Raw genomic sequence first — 20334 nt, forward strand, 5'->3', positions numbered from 1 at the left:
GTAAGGTGAATGCCCTACTGCTGTGCTATCGCTCCAGCCCATGTCTTCCCTATCATTATTAAATTAATTTTTTTTTACTTCTTTACTAATACAGTTTAATGTTTACATGAAATAGGTAAATAAAGCTTACAACTTTAAAATTCACTAAGAATTAAGAAAATTAAGGAATTTTATATAGGAAAATATGAATAGGTCTCTAAAACTACAAGTGTTTTATCCTAAGAAAGGAAATATTGGTTTTATGTTACAAATGCTGTTATAGATACTGCTTAAGTGTCTGCTAATGCAAACAAAAAATTGCAATTAAAATCTCTATGAATTTAAAAAATGACAAGAAATAACATTCAATATATTTCACACACACACACACATCCTTATTTATCCACTCATTTGTCATTGGACACATAGGTCAAATCCATATCCAAGCAAGTATATGAAATGCTGCAATGAATAATGCTGTGCGCATGTCAATTTGAATGAAATACGTTCTTTTGAATGAATGTTTTTGTGAATTGGAGGTAGATCCCTAAAACTGAAATTGCTGAGTCATATGGCAACTCTGTTCTTAACTTTCTGAGAAATCTCCGAACATTGGGGTCCAGAAAGGTCGAACCAGACAGCATTCCCACCAGCAGTAGATGAGAGGTCCTTATTCACCACATCCCAATACAGATGATTCCTTGTGGAGTTTTTTGGTATAGTCCACTCTTGCTGGTGTGAGATGACATTTCATTGTCATTTTTATTTGGATCTCCCTGAAGATAAGTATTAATGGATATTTTTTCACTTGTTGTTGACCATCCTTATATCCTCTTTGACAAAATGTCTGTTTATCTCCTTGTCCCATATTTTGATATAATTGTTTGGGTTTGTTATTGTTAAGCTTTGAGGGTGATTTATGTATCTAATTTATCACCCCTTTTTCTGATATATGGTGTGAAAATTCCCAATCACTGGGGTGATTATTTTAGGTCTTATTGCAGAAGCTTCTTAGTTTGATGTCCTATTTGTGTATGTGTGGGTTTTTTTTTTTTTGGTTTTGTTGTTGTTTGTTTGTTTTGGGGCCATATCCAGCAGTGATCAGGTATTACTCCTGACTCTGCTTTCAGGAATTACTCCTGGCAGTGCTTGGTGCTTTAGGGACTATATGGGTACTGGAAATCAAACCGAGGTTAGTCACATGCTATACTAAAGCAAATGCTCTATATGCTATACTATTGCTCTGGCCCTAGTTATTTCTTCTTCTTTCTTCTTTACCAGTAAAGCTGTACCATTGAAGCTTGTTCGAAAATTAGGGATTTTGAAGGGTTCTACCTATGATTTCCTGAATTTATTACATGGAGGAAGATTTCATATGAACATCGTTAATCCATTTTGAATTCACATTTATCAAGAGATGGGGGCCAAAATTCACTTGGTTTGCTTGTGGCTAACCTATTTTCCCGGCATCACACATCTTTCCCCTTAAGTTTGAGGATTTGTCTCTGGAATCTCATTTCTATTACAATAGTGTGAGGGCTTTTCGTTGTTCCAGTACCATGTAGCTTTGATTATTATAGCTTTGCAGTAAAGATTAGTCTTGTAAACTAATGCCTCCATTGTTAATTTTCCACAGATGTTGACTGTACATGACATTTTATGATTTCATGCAATATAAATAGTTGTTCTATGTCTATTTTGTTCAAAAGATTTGAGTAATAAATAGGAGATAGGCCTTGAAAGATACTTACTTTACATGGAGCTTTTAGCCTCTGATCATTTTTATCATCATTTATTATTCCTCATATGAGATGACTTGAACTGGTTTAGACCTCCCAATCTATCCTATGGAACACTGTCATATTCATAAGTGACAATGGCAACTGTGAAGGCTAAGATATATATATATAGATATACTTTTTATATAAAATATAATTTAATATTAATGTTTTTGATGCTTTGTCTCAATTGTATAGAATTATTGTTTGAATTGAATACGTAAATAACTTTTATATTAAAAGGAGTAATTCGATGGTTTGGAAATAAATACTTTCTTTTTCTAAACAGGAATAGGTTATATTAAATAACAAAACTTTTAAGAATTATGGATACCATTCCCAATAGCACATACGAATGATGGAGGTTTGCACTTCCCCTCCATAACCACTGCTGGCCCAGACCTAATTCACCACAGCCCTCCACCACACAGATAGTGCAGTTTACACGCCTGGAATTAAGGAAAAAGGATCAGTCAAACAAAGGAGGGCTCACTACCACTATGTTTCTATTTCCTTATTTCTTACTGCTTTAGGAAGTGAGCTACCATTTTCACTAAATGGGTCTTTTGTCTCCTTTGTTAGATTGATTCATAAATATTTGATATTTCCCTTAGCACAGTCATGAATGGCATAGTTAAATAAGTAATAAATGGAATAGTTAAAAGACTTTCTCTTCTGCATCAGTGTTTGCCTATAGGAATGCAGAATGATCTGTATTGAGTAGTGTGCTACTCTCTGCATAGGCTTTTAATTTCTCAGATTGTTTTGACAGAGTATTGAGGTTTTCATTGAATTCTAGAGTATAATCTGAGTATAGTGATATTTAATGTCTTTCCCAAGTTGGATTTTTTTATTTTTTCTTTCTTGACTATATGCAGAAACTAGGACTCAAAGAATATATTGCTTAATAGTGGTAAAAGTAGACTCCCTTGTTTTTGTGCCTGATCTTAGAGGAAAGGCTTTCAGTTTTTCTTCATTATGGAGTGTATTAGTTTTGTAATTGTTGTATGTAGCACTTATAATATTGAAATTTTAAGAAAATATTGCCTCAACCGTCTATAAAATGTTGTTTGAATTGAATATGGGGCATAATTAACTTTAAAGTAAAAGTTACTTTAGTTCCTATATTTTTGAGGGTTTTCATCATAAATGGGTACTCAATCTGTCAGATACTTTCTCTGTCACTATAGAGATGGTCATGTAGTTTTTATTCTTCCTCTTATTAATGCGATCTAATCACATGTGGGCATTATTTTCACTTTCTGGCTATTATGATAAATGCCACAGTGAACATTAAAAAACAAGTTTTATTTGAACATGTAGCCTCAGTCTTCTAAGTTATTCCCAAGTAATAACCATATGCTAATTCTATGTTCAAGTTTTGAGGAACTGCCAAATTAATTTTTAAGTTATTTGCATCATTTACACTCCTACCAGCAGTGTCTGAAATGGCACATCATCGACTTGTATTTTTTTTCATTTTCCTAATCACTGGTGATGTTGAACCTCTTTTCTTATGTAAACAAGCCACTTGAGATATAATATAAAAATGCCTTTATCATTTCTTGGGCTATCTTTATATTTTCTTGTGTCTTATAATACAAATGTTTTTAATTTTGATGTCAAATTTGTGCACTTTCATTTCTTATGTAAACAAGCCACTTGAGATATAAAAATGCTTTTATCATTTCTTGGGCTATCTTTATATTTTCTTGTGTCTTATAATACAAATGTCTTTAATTTTGATGTCAAATTTTTGCACTTTCATTAATTGTAATATCTAAAAATTTTGTTGTTATATCTAAAAAACCATTACATAATTTAAAATCAAGAAGATTATTACCTGTTTCTTTCTGAAAGTTTTATAGTTTTTGTTACTCTGTGTGTGTGTGTGTGTGTGTGTGTGTGTTTGTGTTTTGGGAGGTATATTATAAGCTAATAAGGGAAATAGAGGTCCAAACTCATTTTCTTAGGTTTCAAAGAATGTTTAACTGAAGCAATTCAAAAGCAATAATAAAAATCAGTTTTTGACACAAGAATACAGTAATAAAGCATACACAGTGGGTAGGGCGTTTGGCTTGCATGCGGATTCGATTCCTCTGTCCCTCTCGGAGAACCTGGCAAGCTATCGAGAATTTCCTGTCCACATGGTAGGGCCTGGCAAGCTCCCCATGGCAGATTTGATATGCCAAAAACAGTAACGACAAGTCGAAGTGACATCTGCACTTGTTTGTTCATTGCAGCACTCTTTACAATAGCCAGAAACTGGAAGAAACCTGAATGCCCAAGAACAGATGACTGGTTAAAGAAACTTTGGTACATCTACACAATGGAGTACTATGTAGCTCTTAGAAAAGATGAAGTCATGAAATTTACATACAAGTGGTACAATATGGAAAGTATCATGCTAAGCGAAATGAGTCAGAAAGAGAGGGATAGACATAGAAAGATTGCATTCATCTGGGGGATATAAAGTAACAAAGTATGAGATTAATACCCAAGAATAGCTGAGATCAGCACCAGAATGATTACTCCATAACTTAGAGGCCAGCCGGGTATCCTAGAGGAAAGGGCAGTTCAGATAGAGAAGGGAGCACCAAATAAAGTATGTTTGGAGGATCCTCCCAGGAGGGGAGATGCATGTCGAAAGTAGACTATGGACTGAACATGTTTGCCACTCAATGCCTCTTTTGCAGACCACAACATCCAAAAGGAGAGAGAGAACACAGGGGATTGCCCTGCCACAGAGACAGGGGGGATGGGGGGATGGGGGTGGGAGGGATATTATCTATGGTGGTGGAAAATGGGCACTGGTGGAGGGATGGGTATCTGATCATTGTATAATTGAAACCAAAGCACAAAAAATTGTAAATCTACAACTTTAAAAAAAATAAATAAAATAAAGGGGGAAAAAAAAGTCTTCCAATAGAGACTTTACTGGTGCCCTCTTGAGCAAATCAATGAACAATGGGGGACAGTGCTACAGTGCTGCAAGAATGGAGTTTTGACACAAATAAAAAAGATGTGATAGGTATAATAGTAGAATATCACTCAGATATTTTAAAAAGATGTTTTCTTTCTTTTTTGGTTTGTTTTGGACCATACCTGATGTTACTCAGGACATACTATCCCTAGCTCTGCACTCAGGGATTACTCCTGGTAGAGTTCACGGGACCATATGGGGTGAGAATCAAACCTGGGTTGCCCCATATAAAGCAAGTAAGATTATGCACTATCTTTTTGATGCCAGAAGTCTTTCCATTTTTGACAGTATGATTGAAACTTGAGATTTATTATGCTAATAATTTATTATGAAATAATACAAGTGAAGAAAAAAGATATGATTTCATATTTGGTATTCAATAAAAACTGGAATCTCAGTGATAAAATTTGGTACCTGTAGCTTTTGAAATTTAAAGCTGTATGTCTGAAAATTAAAAATAAACCCACTATATAAACTATGCAATATAGGTAATAGTTAAGAATGCCTGAAAAATAATAAGAGTGATAATGATAGATTATAATGATAATGATAAACAAGATAAGAAGGCACAACAGCATACCAATATTAAGCTAAGGTTTCCATACACACCTTAGGTGACAGAATAAAAAAGTCAATTCCATAGAAAGAAAGACTTTTAATAATAAGTTTGCAGATAAGTGTCTCTTATTACTCATTTTGAAGTTTAATTATCTCATCTATAAATTTTAAATACATGCATTTATTTATCTGGTGAATAAAACCCTATGTGCTAACTCTAAATGCTAATATTATGTGCTAGGCAGAAAAAACAAATAGATCTCATGTATTGAGGAGAATGTATTTGCGTTAAACGTAAGCACCAGTGCCATGGAAGATGTTTGCTTTACAATTTTGAACTTTCAGATTCTTCTTACAACTTTTCATTGGTTAGTTAGAAGGGATATATGTAAGAAGTATTTATATTTGGTATGCATTTTGCCATAAGAAAAGAATAATTACTTTGTCTAATGCGGTTGCTCTACTTTCTAATATTTCTTCAAGTTTTGTGACACTACCCCGACAAGTGAGAAGCCCCTGACAGAGCAGGACTGGTACCATGGAGCAATTCCCAGAATAGAAGCGCAAGATCTGTTGAAGCAACAAGGAGACTTCTTGGTGCGAGAAAGCCATGGGAAACCTGGTGAATATGTCCTTTCTGTCTATTCTGACGGACAAAGGAGACACTTTATCATCCAATTTGCTGATGTACGTTCCCATTTGTATATGTTTAATTAGTGTAGCAAATTGTATTTTATTGTAATTGTAGTAAAATGATGGATCATATGATAATACCATAATGCTAGTTGGCTACTTGAATTTTTCTGACATTAATTTGAGGAATAGTTCTTCCTCAAATACAGTAGTCTAAATTCACTGCAATGTTACTGTAAGTGAGTATAAAAAAATTATTGGATCGGAGAGATGGTATAGCATGTAATGTACTTGCCTCGCTTGTTGCTGACCTGGATTTGCTCCCTGGAGTACACAAGGACCCAGGAGCTGTATCGGGAGTGATCCCTAAACACAGAGTCAGGAATAAGCTCGTATCACAGTTGAGAGTTTCCCTCCCCCCTTAAAAAAAAACCAGTTATTGATATTTCAATTTCGTGGAAAAGCTTAAAGAGTATTGGGAGTAAGTCCTCTTTAAAGATTTGGAAGAATTCACTAGTGAATCCATCCGGGCCAGGACTTTTGTGCTTGGGGAGACTTTTTATTACCATTTCAATTTCCTTGATGGTGATAGGTCTGTTCAGGTATTCCAGGTCTTCTTGGTTCAGCCTTGGGAGTCTGTAGGAGTCTAGGAATTTATCCATTTCCTCGAGGTTTTGATGTTCCGTGGCATAAAGCTTCTCAAAGTACTCCCATCAGACCAGAAACCATAAGGTACATTGAAGATAAAGTTGGCAAAACCCTCCATGACATTGAAGCTAATGGTATCTTCAAAGATGCCACGCCACTGGCCGAGCAAGTGAAAACAGAGATAGATAAATGGGACTATCTTAAACTCAGAAGCTTCTGCACCTCCAAAGAAACAGTGACCAAAATAGAATTACAGTCTACAGAATGGGAAAGGATATTCACCGAATACACATCTGACAAGGGGTTGATATCCAGGATATACAAAATACTGGTTAAACTCCACAAGAAGAAAACATCCAACCCCATCCAAAAATGGGGCAATGAAATGAACAGAAACTTTCTCAAAGAAGAAATCCGAATGGCAAAAAAGTACATGAGAAAATGCTCTACATCATTAATCATCAGGGAGATGCAGATCAAAACCACAATGAGATACCATCTCACACCTCAGAGACTGGCCCAAATTCAAAAGAACAAAAGCAACCGATGCTGGCGTGGATGTGGCGAGAAAGGGACACTCCTTCACTGTTGGTGGGAATGTCCACTGGTTCAGCCCTTCTGGAAAACAGTATGGACGATTCTCAAAAAATTAGAAATTGAGCTCCCATTTGACCCAGCAATACCACTCCTGGGAATATATCCCAGAGAGGCAAAAATGTATAGTCGAAGTGACATCTGCACTTGTTTGTTCATTGCAGCCCTCTTTACAATAGCCAGAAACTGGAAGAAACCTGAATGCCCAAGAACAGATGACTGGTTAAAGAAACTTTGGTACATCTACACAATGGAGTACTATGTAGCTCTTAGAAAAGATGAAGTCATGAAATTTACATACAAGTGGTACAATATGGAAAGTATCATGCTAAGCGAAATGAGTCAGAAAGAGAGGGATAGACATAGAAAGATTGCATTCATCTGGGGGATATAAAGTAACAAAGTATGAGATTAATACCCAAGAATAGCTGAGATCAGCACCAGAAGGATTACTCCATAACTTAGAGGCCAGCCGGGTATCCTAGAGGAAAGGGCAGTTCAGATAGAGAAGGGAGCACCAAATAAAGGATGTTTGGAGGATCCTCCCAGGAGGGGAGATGCATGTCGAAAGTAGACTATGGACTGAACATGTTTGCCACTCAATGCCTCTTTTGCAGACCACAACACCCAAAAGGAGAGAGAGAACACAGGGGATTGCCCTGCCACAGAGACGGGGGGATGGGGGGATGGGGGTGGGAGGGATATTATCCATGGTGGTGGAAAATGGGCACTGGTGGAGGGATGGGTATCTGATCATTGTATAATTGAAACCAAAGCACAAAAAATTGTAAATCTACAACTTTAAAAAAAATAAAATAAAATAAAGGGGAAAAAAAAAACAGTTATGCATTAAAGTCATTTTTACGAATTTACATTTTAATTATAAATATTTAAAATACCCCCAGTTAAATTTTAACACTGAACACTGAATCTATTTTAAATTAAAGATGTGAAAAAAGAGTGTAAATACTATTTTTACACTTTTTTTGGGGGGGAGAGAAAGTTATTAATGAATTGTATGCTTTTGAAACTATCCTTAAACTATCTCTTGAAAATGGTGCAGAAGGGCTGACACGATGTCCTTGTGACTAGAGTGCTTTCTGGTACCACAGCTAACTAAGTATAGGATTTCTTTCTGCTGCATCATCACCAAAGGTAGGGCACCTCAGCCATGGGGAGCTCTCCAGAGCCAGGATTGCTACCCCATTCATTGTCCCAGCAAAGGGAAAGGTAAGGGGAACCGCAAAGCACCGAAGTTGGTGTCACAATATATTGTTAAGAAATAGTTTAGTATTGAATAAAAATCCTTAATGAGCAAGTTAATGATAGTTAATTAGAGTTGTCTCCCCATGTATAGTAATTACTTTCTGGCATTAGCATTAATTTTTAATTGAAATTTAAAGAGTATTTATAGTGCTTCTAAACATACTTTGTTATTTTCTTCAATGGGTATTAAACAAGTACAGTGTAATCACCATTTTTTGCTTTGTTGTACCATTATTGTTTGATGAATCTCAAAATGTTTTAAGTAATTTAATTTTAATATCTATTATTAATTCATTAGAAGATTTATACATTGAGTCTCACATTATATCCATCTTTAAGTGTGTCAGGATATTTTTCTAGTTATCAGTCGTAGGACATTTTACAAACCTTATCAGTCATAGGACATTTTGCAAACCTTGTTTTGGGGTGATGTAAGTGAAAACAGGTAGGTGATGAAGGCTGGAGCAATAGCACAGCGGTAGGGCATTTGCCTTGCACGCAGCCAGCCCGGCTGAGCCGGGTTCAATTCCTCTGCCCCTCTCGGTGAGCCCGGCAAGCTATTCTGAGTATCTTGCCTGCATGGCAAAGCCTGGCAAGCTACCAATGGCATATTCGATATGCCAAGCACAGTAACAACAAGTCTCACAATGGAGACGTTACTGGGCCCACTCGAGCAAATCGATGAACAATGGGAGGACAGTGACAGTGATTATAGTACATAATACTCATTATATACACAATAATACATAATTCCATGTAATATATATTATCAAGCATTATATACATAATATATACATGCATGTGATATGTATTACCAATCCTGGAATATATATCTTTGATTTAAAATAGGCATATGGGGCTGGAGTGCTAGCACATTGGGTAGGGTGTTTGCCTTGCATGTGGCAGCTGACCTGGGTTCGATTCCCAGCATTCCATATGGTCCCCCAAGCACCACCAGGAGTAATTCCTGAGTCCAGGAGTAACCCCTGTGCAACACCGGGTGTGGTCCAAAAAGCAAAAAAAATAAATAAATAAAATACGCATACTCAGGACCCGTCAATTGGGTGGCTGCATGTGAGGCAGTTCCTTACCCTCTGCACTCACCCTCTTCCCCTAAACTCATCTGCTGCGTACTCTAGCAGGCCTTGTTTCTAACAAACTTTTAATAATTTGTATGTACATCGTAAATTGTGGATCCAGGTAGTCTTCTCATGCAATTGATATCCACCTTGTCACTATTTATAAACTGAAAGAGAAGAGTAGAAGGAAATATCATAAGTAGAATATAAACTAGATACAAGTTATATGAATGTTTCCTTTTTTAAATTGCCATTTTTAGGAACATAGTGTAAAATAAACTTAAATCACTTTTAAAATAGAACTATTGGGTATAAATTAATTTTCTTACAAATAAAAATATTTTTGGAAATTACTTGCCTTTAGTATTCTATTTTAAGTGTTGTAAATTAACAACACAATATTTTTGTATGAAAAAACATTGTCACAATTTCACATTTGAAAATTGTAATTGATTTCCTTTGGCCATAGAAATCATGCCGAATTCTCTATTAAAGATGAGAGTGCATTTTTTATCAGTGAATGCCTCAGGGTTTTGCTCTCGAATTTTAGTACACATTCATTAATAATGTTCTCGTCAATAAATTGAAAATAGTAATTAAGGTTAATCTAACTCTTTGGTGAATTTTTATTAAATTTCACTCTGTGTGGATAGCACAACAGTAGGGCGTTTGCCTTGCCTGCGGCCAGCCCAGCCTAGCCGGGTTCAATTCCTCCACCCCTCATGGAGAGCCCAGCAAGCTACCGAGAGTATCTCGCCTGCACAGTAAAGCCTGGCAAGCTCCTCAAGATGTATTCAATATGCCAAACACAGAAACAGCAAGTCTCACAATGTAGACGTTACTGGGCCCACTTGAACAACTTGATGAACAATGGGAGGACAGTGACAGTGACAGTTCACTCTGTGCAAATTAATATTCTAAACGATAACCTTGTTTCTTTCCTCAAATATATGTTGCCTGAAAGGTAATCAATAAGTGAAATTTATTAGCAGATATTTAATGATTGCCCATTATATTGAAAATAATGAGTTTATAATCCAGTACTAGGTTATTAATGTATTCATAAATGAAGGGATAAGCTTATTAAGAGGGAATGGCAGAAGAAAGTACATGGGATTTTAGAAATGAAAAAAGATATAAATTAATGGATTATTGAAAAATGCACAAAAATCCTTTGATTTCAGTCCCAATCTTATTCTTTGTACTATGTGGTTTGGGAAATAATGGGCTCTACAATTACTGTTAGTAGCAAATTAGTAAATACATGCTTTGTAAGTTTTCAAATGTTATTCAACTATTTGACTTTTTAATGGTTTTTGTGACTTGAAAATATATAGATGTTTATGTTTAAAGCTTACTTTGGGAAAGAGTTTGAAAAAATCTATTAGAAAATTCATTTTGGATTCTCTGGAATCTGTATAATTGAATTAGTAAGAAAGTACTTTTGAATGTATATGTTTTGCATATTTAGCTTTAAGACATTTACTGATCACAACTGGTGTTATTTTTAGCAACTTTTCTGTGTTTTGTTTTAATTTGAGGCTATACTCAGCATTACTTAGGGCTTACTTCTGACTTTGTGCTCAGGGATTACTCCTGGTGGTTCCGTTCTCAGGGAACCAGGAGCAGGGATCAAGCCCTGGGCTGTGCCTGGAAGGCAAAGCACTTTAACCTCTCTGGTGTCTCTCTGGTCCTGACATTTGATTAATATTATTCTAGATTGCCTGCCAATCCCTGGTGTGTTTTGCTTTCGTTAGTTGTCTATAAATGTTTAATGTTTCTTTTTCATTTGAGAGGTATGATTTTTGTTTCATATTTTTAGCTATTTTACCCACATAAGGATATTTTAACCTTCCTTTTAAAGTTTAGTTCACTCCTTTAAGTTTTACTTCAGAAATAATGTTTCCTTCTTTCATTTTTCCTTTTATGTTTAAAGCTTACTTTAACCTCAGTTTTCATTTTAATACTTATTTTGGCATAATATTTCAAACCACATCTTTATTGAATTTTTTTATCATTTTTATATGCTAGTTCTGTTTTGACTGGCTTCCTTGCATAATAATAGCCTTCTGGGAATTTTTATTGAAACAAGTCAGATTCACCTTTTTAAGTGTATGTGCTCATGTGTGTATGATCAGGTTTGACATCTGAACATATGATTAATTCTTTAGCAGCATATCTTAGTAGCAAATTTAAGGTGTAGTAAATGTCTTAAAAGTAAAAGTAGTCCATGTTCTTGGTAAAAATTTAGAGATAGGTATCATGGAATACATTGTTCATAACAGACTCATATGGGTTCAGTGTATATTCTTCGAAAATCTAAAAGTATATTATAATTAATATATCTAGATAATTTTTAAGTTACAAAAATAGTTGATATTAAATTTTACTTCTTATTTTTACACAGTTCATGATCTCTAAATATAAAAAACTTTGTTATATACTACTATTGCTTGCTTCCTTCATAATTTAAGAGATCATTAGCAGCAGCCTTAGTTCTAAAGAGAAGTTTCCTTTTTTTTTTTTTTTTTGGTGGGGTCAGAGGCCCAACTGTGCTCCTGGATTATTCCTGATGGTGCTTGGAAATTTATGGGGCTTGGGGGATTGAATCCGGGATTGATCAAATGCCAGGATAGCGTCCTGCCTACTGTACTATCTCTCCAACCCTTAATAAGAAACTTCTTATTTAAAAGTTATAATCCAGCCCAGGTCACCTGAGCTACAATAAAGGTTATAGATATTCAACCAAGGCTAAATAATATCTTTATATTTTTATTATAAATATATTTTATAATATTTTTATGTTTCAAGTATAATTTTAAGTGTAAAGAAAAATAAGCTCTTAATAGTTTTAATAATATACTCATTTTTGACCTTATGGCTTCCCCTCTACCCTTGTTGCTTTTTGTCAGTGTTGTCCTTGTTGTGCTCTCAGGGGCCACAGAGTTGGTCAAAGTCCTTGCAAACCTGCTGTCTCTCCAGGTGTTGCATATATGTCTGGCAGATTCCTTTTTGTTTGTTTGGGGGCCAAGCTGGAGGTGCTCAGGACTTATTCCTGGCCCTGTACTCAGGGCTCTTTCCCAGCCTCCCTCTGAGGAATATAGCACTGATCTTTAAGTCGGCTGCCTTCAGCTGACTTTTGTTAGGATATGGTATCATTTTAAAACTCGTTTTTAATCACCATATTTTAAAAATGAATTAATATGCATTGTTCTTTGTTAAGACTCTTGAAATCCCTCGATGTCAAAGTGATTGCTCTCAAAAATTATATTTTGGGAGCAGGTCAGCTAAAGTGCTTTCCTTGCATAGACATGATCTGGGTGTGATCTCCAGTTCCACATATGTGCCCTGTGCCCCACCAAGAGTGGACACTTAGTGCTAATCTAGGAAGACCTGTGTAGCCCCAAACCAGAAATAAATATATTAATAAAGTTTAGTTCATAAAGAAAGTATTGTTGCTTAGAACACTCTGTTAACTATGCCAATGATAAAAAGCTGTCTTTAAATTAAAAGTTATATTTTTTCTATTCACTGTCTTTCTGGTTATATTAGAATTTTGCATATAGCAACCTGATACTAGTGGCTATTTTGAAATTTTATTTTTGAGAATATCTTTTTATTCTTTACCAAATATTGTAATTTGATTTCTCAAATCTATATAGGTATATGAATTTTCTATGTTCGTTTCTAGATTAAATAATCCTGTCTCTTTAATACTATATTTTACATACATATGTTATATGTCATTTATTTACAAATGTTTATTCAGACACTATATGCCAGTAGTGTTCTAAAAATGGGGAAACTGATAAACCAATCAGATGTAAAACTTTATCATCTCTCTTAACATACATTCAAAAGGAGAGAACGACAATGAAGAAGATGAAGCAATAGTATCTTTTTAAATATGCATACATATAGATATAAGTATCTATATATATATATCTAAGAAGGTGATATTTAATCAAAGAAAGTAAGGCAGTATTACCCAAGTAACTACTTGAGGAATTATTTCAAGCAGAAATGGTATATGTTTTCTATGTAAAACAAGGAGGAAATGAGAATGGTTGGAAGGGGAGGGATAGTGATGAGAGAAAATAATGTCAAATTGCATTCATAGAATTTGGACTGCTATGTTAATAGAAGAATGAAAGAAGACTATGTTTTCCTTTCCTGAGGAATAATTAACAAAATCATTACATATATTTAAAGTACACAGCATCACAATTTGATACACATTGCTCGTGGTAATAAAAAAAGTAAAGTATCTAACATATCTATCACTTTGACAGTTAACTTACTGTCCCCTCCCTGTTTAATGTGTAAACAATACTTAAGATTTATTCCCTACAATTTTCAAGTTCAGAAAGGTACATATTTGGTTGTAATAAATATTTTTTTGGTTTGTTTTTGGTTTGGGGGCAACACCTAGCAGTGCTCATGGCTTACATCTGTGTTCAGGATGAGGTCAGGGGACCATATAGTGTCCTGGGGATTGAACCTTGGTTGGCCATGTACAAGGCAAGTGTGCTAGTGCTTTTCTATCTCTCTAGCCCCTCTTTGGTTGATATATTGTTATCAATATTTTTATTGGATTTACACATCTATAATGCCTTTTTGGATATTTGACAATTTGTGTATAATGGTTATTCCTTAAGAAAAGGTAATTTATATTTTTAAATGTTCTTCAAAAATGCTACTTTTGATTGATCTATATTTGAAGTTACATTTATAATCAAGGTTAAATATTTGTATGATGGATTGTAATTGAGTATATATACTAATATATTAGAATATTTGTTTGCATGTTAATACATAATTACTACAGGGCTCAAATTTATTTCTTAAGGATGTCCAAACATTATTTATTTCACTAACAGATTAATGTAGATACTCTAATGTCTGCAAAATGAAATATTCTTAAGTATCATTATATATCATAGCAGGTCTGACTGTGATATACAAAAATTTTCTGTAGTTCAGTGTCAAAGAAGGCTAATGCGTGTATGTTCCTCACTTAATAAAACACGAATACTTATTGAAAATGCTTTATATAAATTAAATTCTGGTAAGTTGTATCTTTATAAATTAAATTCTGGTAAATTGTATCTTCTTTATACTGTGCAGAAGGAAGTTTTGAGTTCTTTCTTTCATGTGGCACAATCTTCGGTTAATATTAATTTTGCAAAGGATACTATAACAGTGCTTGTGAAGCCAGGAGTCCTGCCTTCCCATGATTGCCATCGAGCTGACCAAGTGGAGATTCAGTGTGAGGGCCTGAGGAGGTGGTGATCCCGAGGCTTACCTAGTAGTACTAGGGGATTCCAGGGCTTCCATGTGGTCCTGGAGATAAACTGGTACCATGTGCAAGGCATGTTTCTTAGCTGCTAGACTGTCTCTCTGGCCCTTCTGATTTACTTTCACAATCTTAACCATTTTAAAGTATATATGTTGTTTAGTAATGTTCAGTATATTCATATTGTTGTGCATAACTAATTTTTTTATTAAACTTAATTCTTGCTGAAGGAATGTCTTTATAATTATTCTAGTTTATTCTTTTTCAGAATCTGTATCGATTTGAAGGCACTGGGTTTATAAACATCCCTCAACTGATAGATCATCACTATACAACAAAACAGGTTATCACAAAGAAATCAGGCGTGGTTCTACTGAATCCTATTCCTAAGGTAGGTGCGAATATATAATTACTTTTATTGTTATTTTGCTTAGAAGAATGCCTTTCTTACCTATGTCAGATTTAGGAGAATTATATTAGAAAGACCCTGGTGGGATCTCTTTCACCTCTAGCCTCAAGGGAGGTAAAAGTGTCAATCCCTCAAGTCACACTTTGTCTGCTGGTGCTGACATTAGTCCCTGTCTCAGGGAAGCCACTGACACTAGGCTGGAATGACAGGGAACTTATGTTTTTACATAAAACTCTTTTACAAGGGGAGATGTGAAAAGTGGCTTCCACCAAAAAGTCCGGGTTCTTTTCTTCATCAGATAAAGAATTTCAAGGCATCATGGCGTCGAGATAAAGCAGAAAAACTTATTGAAGTGATAGTTTATACCTAGGCCATGGTATTGCACACCAGATATGGTACAAGAGGTTTAAGGGAGAAGTTAACTAAGTGAGGGGCATGTTAGTGTTAATGTTGCACATGTATATAAGAACTACATGCTTGCTCAGATATCACCTGCATGTAACATTAACACATATTTATGCACCTGGGGATAACATGAGTTAATGTGTGTTTGGGCTTACAGAAAAAAGTGAAATAGGATCGGGCCATTGTTTTCTGTGCATGCTTTAAAAACTTGCTGGGACTCATTTCCTTTCATTGAGAACATAATATTCTCAAGGCTGTCTTGACATGACGTCCTAAGGCCCCTTTCTTCTGTTTAGACATATGATGTAATCATTTTTGTTTCTTTTAGCAGTTTTTTCATGCTGCCCCCCCATGTTTCTTTGAATAATAACATTTCCTGTAACAAAGTTCTTAAGTTATTTATAGAAATTTGGAAACAAAAGGCTTTGTCATTCTGTTAATACTGATGTGGTTGGTTCCTGGGATATCATTCACTTTGTTAAGATGGTTTGTTGTATTATTTAGCATTTCTTGCTTACAAGAATGTTTTGTTGTTGTTATTGGTTTTTCTATTTTGGGGGGGGGGGGTGGCGCAACTGACTGTGCTCCGAGTTTACTCTTAACTCTGTACTCTGGAATTACTTCTGGTGGTGATCATGGGACCTTATGGGATGCTGGGGATCAAACCTAAGTTGGCTGTGTGTAAGGCCAATACCATACCTGCATACTATCATTCTGGCCCCAAATAATGTTCTTTTTTCTTCCTAATATTTTTTGAATTATTGAAGACTTGAGTTTATAACCAGATTTTAAAATTACAGCTTATAAAATATTTTAAGATATTATAAGTCAAAGAAAATGTTCAGCATTTTAAATAAATGGAATTTTCAATTTTGTTTATGTTTGAGGAACATACATTCTGGTGTTCTAGGGCTACACCTGCTCCATGCTCCCGGTCACTCATGTAGTGCTGGAGATTAAAGCAAAGCCCCTCATGAAGAACATGCCTGCAGACAATTAAGCTATTTTTCTGACTCTGAGTAAATTAGAATCTTCCTTTGGGATGTTAAGCTGAGTCTGACATTGGACTTTGGAACTCTACAATGCATACTACACTGTTCTTGGGGCAATTCATAATAACTTGGATCATTAGTGTCAGGTGACAAGGTGAAAGTTTACAGAGGTTATTTTTATGAATCATGTAATAATTTAATGGCATTTTAAAGACTTGGCAAGTAGTGAATGAATGCCAGGTAGGTTTTTTTTAAAAAAAATTAGTTGTGGGGTACCTTCCAGGTAGTGCACAGGGGTCTGGGGGCCACTACCATCAGTTAGTAGTTCCATGGGAGGACCCAAGGAAAAGGTTCTTCTCATATCCCTCCAATGATGACCCCAAGCTCCTGTGGCCTTGGACAGAAGCATCCAAGGCCACACTTTGCAGGACTTTGGTGCAACAACAATAAAGTTTGTAGTCTTAAAGGTAAAACATAGGAGACCTGGAACAAAGCTGAACATTGGAGATGGCTTAGTTTTTGAGTTTTTTTGGTCTTTCATGTATTGGTTTGCCATTGGTGAGAGTCTTTTTTTTTTTTAAATCATTTTGGCATTTATCACGAAGCACAAATTAGAAATGAGAAAACTATAAAACCTAGCTGCTGTCCTCGCCGGGGCCCTTTGGAGTGGAGTCGGTTGAGTTTCCCTCCCCACCCTGACCAGGGCTCCAGCAGCTGAAGACCTCCAGAACCAGCCACCACCATGCTGAGACCACTCTCCACACGCATGAAGGTACTGGCAGAGGAACAAAAGCATGCGGGTACCGGGGCTGAGATCTCCAAGCCTGCTCGGATCAGGGCTGAGCATCCTCCACCCAGATCCTCCATATTACAGTAGGCAGGGGTCACATCCACCAACTGGCCCCCTGGCGCCATGTAATCCCATCAACGGCCAAGACCCAGAGGCTATAAAACCCAGCTCCTGCAAGCACACGCCACTTTTGCAGCCACGCTACATCTTATTATCTCATTCTTACTTTGGACAAACTGGCAGGCTACCAGATATAACCTGCCCACACGGCAGATTCTAGCAAACTCCCCGTGGTGTACCCAATATGCCAAATACCAGTAACAATGATAGGTATAATTCTCCTAACCCTGAAAAATCTTTGAATATGGAGAACATTTTCCCCAGGATACTGCTTTGTAATTCATATTCAGCTAAGAAAGTTAAAAACAGTTATGTTTTTCTTTGTTAATCTAAAACATAATGTCTAAAATTTTACTTGTATATTAATCAAACTTTAATTTTTCTCTCATAGAAGAATTTGACAGTCTAATTTTGCGATGAACGCATTTTTTGTTTTTGTATTGTTATCTACTACTGTATATTGACACATTCATTGCTTTTTTAAAATTATTTTTTATTGAACCACTGTGAGATACGGTTACAAAGCTTTCCATGTTTGAGATTCAGCCATACAATGATTGAACACCCATCCCTCCACCAGTGCAAACTTTGCACCACTAATGTCCCCATTACACTCCCACTCCACCTCAGTCCTCACCCTGTCTCTATAGCAGACAATTGCTCAGATACTCTCTCTCTGTTTGGGGGCATTATATTTTGCTCAAATTTTCCCCACCACCTTTCAAGCCTGCCTTTCAGGAGCAGAAGCTAGATCACTTATTTTCCATTGTTCATTTTGCATATCATGAAAGGTCACACAGCTGCGTTAGTGGTAGCATGCTTCTGAAGTTCAAAAATTATAAATGGTTGGGTTCTGGAGACATCTCTGTAGGGAGCTATTACATTTTGGGATTCAATTGCGAATTTCTGGGCCTGGTTCTACTGCCACCATGCGATTTGGAGATTTAGTCCTGAAACTCACAAACTGGGGCAGGAAGGCGGGGGGTGGGCCTTGATTTTGTCAGCTCATGGTCACTGGGATTTCATCTTAAGAAGGCAGGGATTCTGAACCTGCTCCATCTGGGGTGCCCTGGTGAAATTAGCTTGATATGGGGCCCGGAAAAATCTCTGGTGCTGTGGTCTCCGGGACTCATTGCTGCTGTGTCTCATTGCTATGCTTTTTTATTTCTCTCTCTCCACCCCATTATAATTGCAAATAACCCTCCATTGTTCTCTAGTTTAGAACAGGTCCTCATTTTTTTCTAATTAGAAAAGGAAAAGTCTAAACTTTTCCTCTCGCAGAAACTTCATAGCTGCTACTATTCTACAGAATTCTAACAGATAATTTAGTTTGTGTGATCTCTTTTCATAGCTTCATTTACTGTTTATATTTTACTGACATGAAAATTTATGTGTATGAATTAACTTTATATCTTTCTTAAAGCTATGGTTTTAATTTTTCACTTTATACTGTTTATTCCCTTTAATTTCACATGTATTTCTTTTCTTAGTAATTGGTACCATCATATACTCAATTCCTCAAATCATAAACCTAGGGATCATTTTTTATATCTCTTTACCCCTGTCCTCCCTTCAGAATTTTAATAGGAACTTTATACACAGAATTGCCCATGAGAAAGTATGATTTTAACTCCAGTATATTCCAGTGATATAAAAATCAGTGCAGTGAAAATTTTATTTATTCCTGCTAGGGTAATGAGACATATAATTGAGTTTTAGAGAGATTGATTGCCCATGTCATAAGCCATCCAAATATTTGCATGGGCTTTACCTTTCTGTACCAGGGATGGGAAATTCTTGCCTGCATGTTATTAAAAACATGTCAAATTATGTGATCTGACTGTGGTACTTGATGGGACAGACATATGTGCTTCTCAAATGCTCCCTCAGTCAATCTGCCAAAATTGCATGATGCACGAGTTAAAAATATCTAAGTGACCCTTAACATAAAAGTTTTTCTATCTCTGGTAGATTAGTGTTGTCTAAATCAAGAGACCAATGCCAGAAAAAAAAGGAAGATAAGAATGTAGTTCTGGACCAGATTAAAAATAAATAATTACAAACAAAAGCTGTAGTACTCCTAACTTACAGTTTTCCATGAAATGAATCCATAAAACATACTCTGTTAGGTCGCCAGGTGCTCTGTCTCCCAAACTTCCAGCATGGTATTTGGAGCTGCTTTTTATGGCTGGTCAGCTGATTTTCTCATCATTTCTTAGTCCTAGCAATGAAAATAATTGTAAACTTATAGCTATAGAATAATAAGGGACTTCATATGATTGATCTATGAAGTAGAAATTTAATGTTTATCTAGTGTCTTAATAACCTGAAGCACATATGTTTGAAAAAATATAATGATCTACTTTAAAGTAGTTATGCATCTAATATTTTTTAAAAAATCATCTCACTCTTTTTTTTTAAGTTTTATTTATTGAATCACCATGAGAACAGTCACAAAGCCTTTCAGTTTAAGTCTCGTTCAGTTATACAATGATCAAACACCCATCCCTTCACTAGTGCACATTTTCCACCACCAAGAACTCCAGCATAGCCCCCTTTCCAACCCAACCCCCCCGCCTGTGTAGCAGATTTCCAATTTACTCTCTCTCTGCATTTATCACATTCAATATTATGACAAAAGACCCAACATTATTATTTGGAATTTTCCCCAACATTCAGACCTGCCAAAAAAGACATCATTAGATTATTTGTTTGCTATTCTTCATTATGAAGAGCATATGATGACGTGTGGCCGCAGTCCACGTGATTTTGGATTTCTGATATTTTACTAATAAACCTAGAGG

At 35.7% G+C, this 20334-nt stretch overlaps 1 protein-coding gene across 1 annotated transcript in view; it reads left to right on the top strand.

Annotated features, from left to right (window-relative positions):
* Positions 1-20334, top strand: part of FER (FER tyrosine kinase) — a 444812-nt gene that overhangs the window by 219888 nt on the left and 204590 nt on the right. The window contains exons 12-13 of the mRNA XM_056139057.1: positions 5782-5985; positions 15083-15205. Of these exons, the coding sequence (XP_055995032.1) occupies positions 5782-5985; positions 15083-15205 (327 nt within the window). The remainder of the gene's footprint in view (positions 1-5781; positions 5986-15082; positions 15206-20334) is intronic.

The sequence above is a fragment of the Sorex fumeus genome, unplaced genomic scaffold (assembly GCF_029834395.1).
Source record: "Sorex fumeus unplaced genomic scaffold, SorFum_2.1 ptg000131l, whole genome shotgun sequence".
Taxonomy (NCBI): domain Eukaryota; kingdom Metazoa; phylum Chordata; class Mammalia; order Eulipotyphla; family Soricidae; genus Sorex; species Sorex fumeus.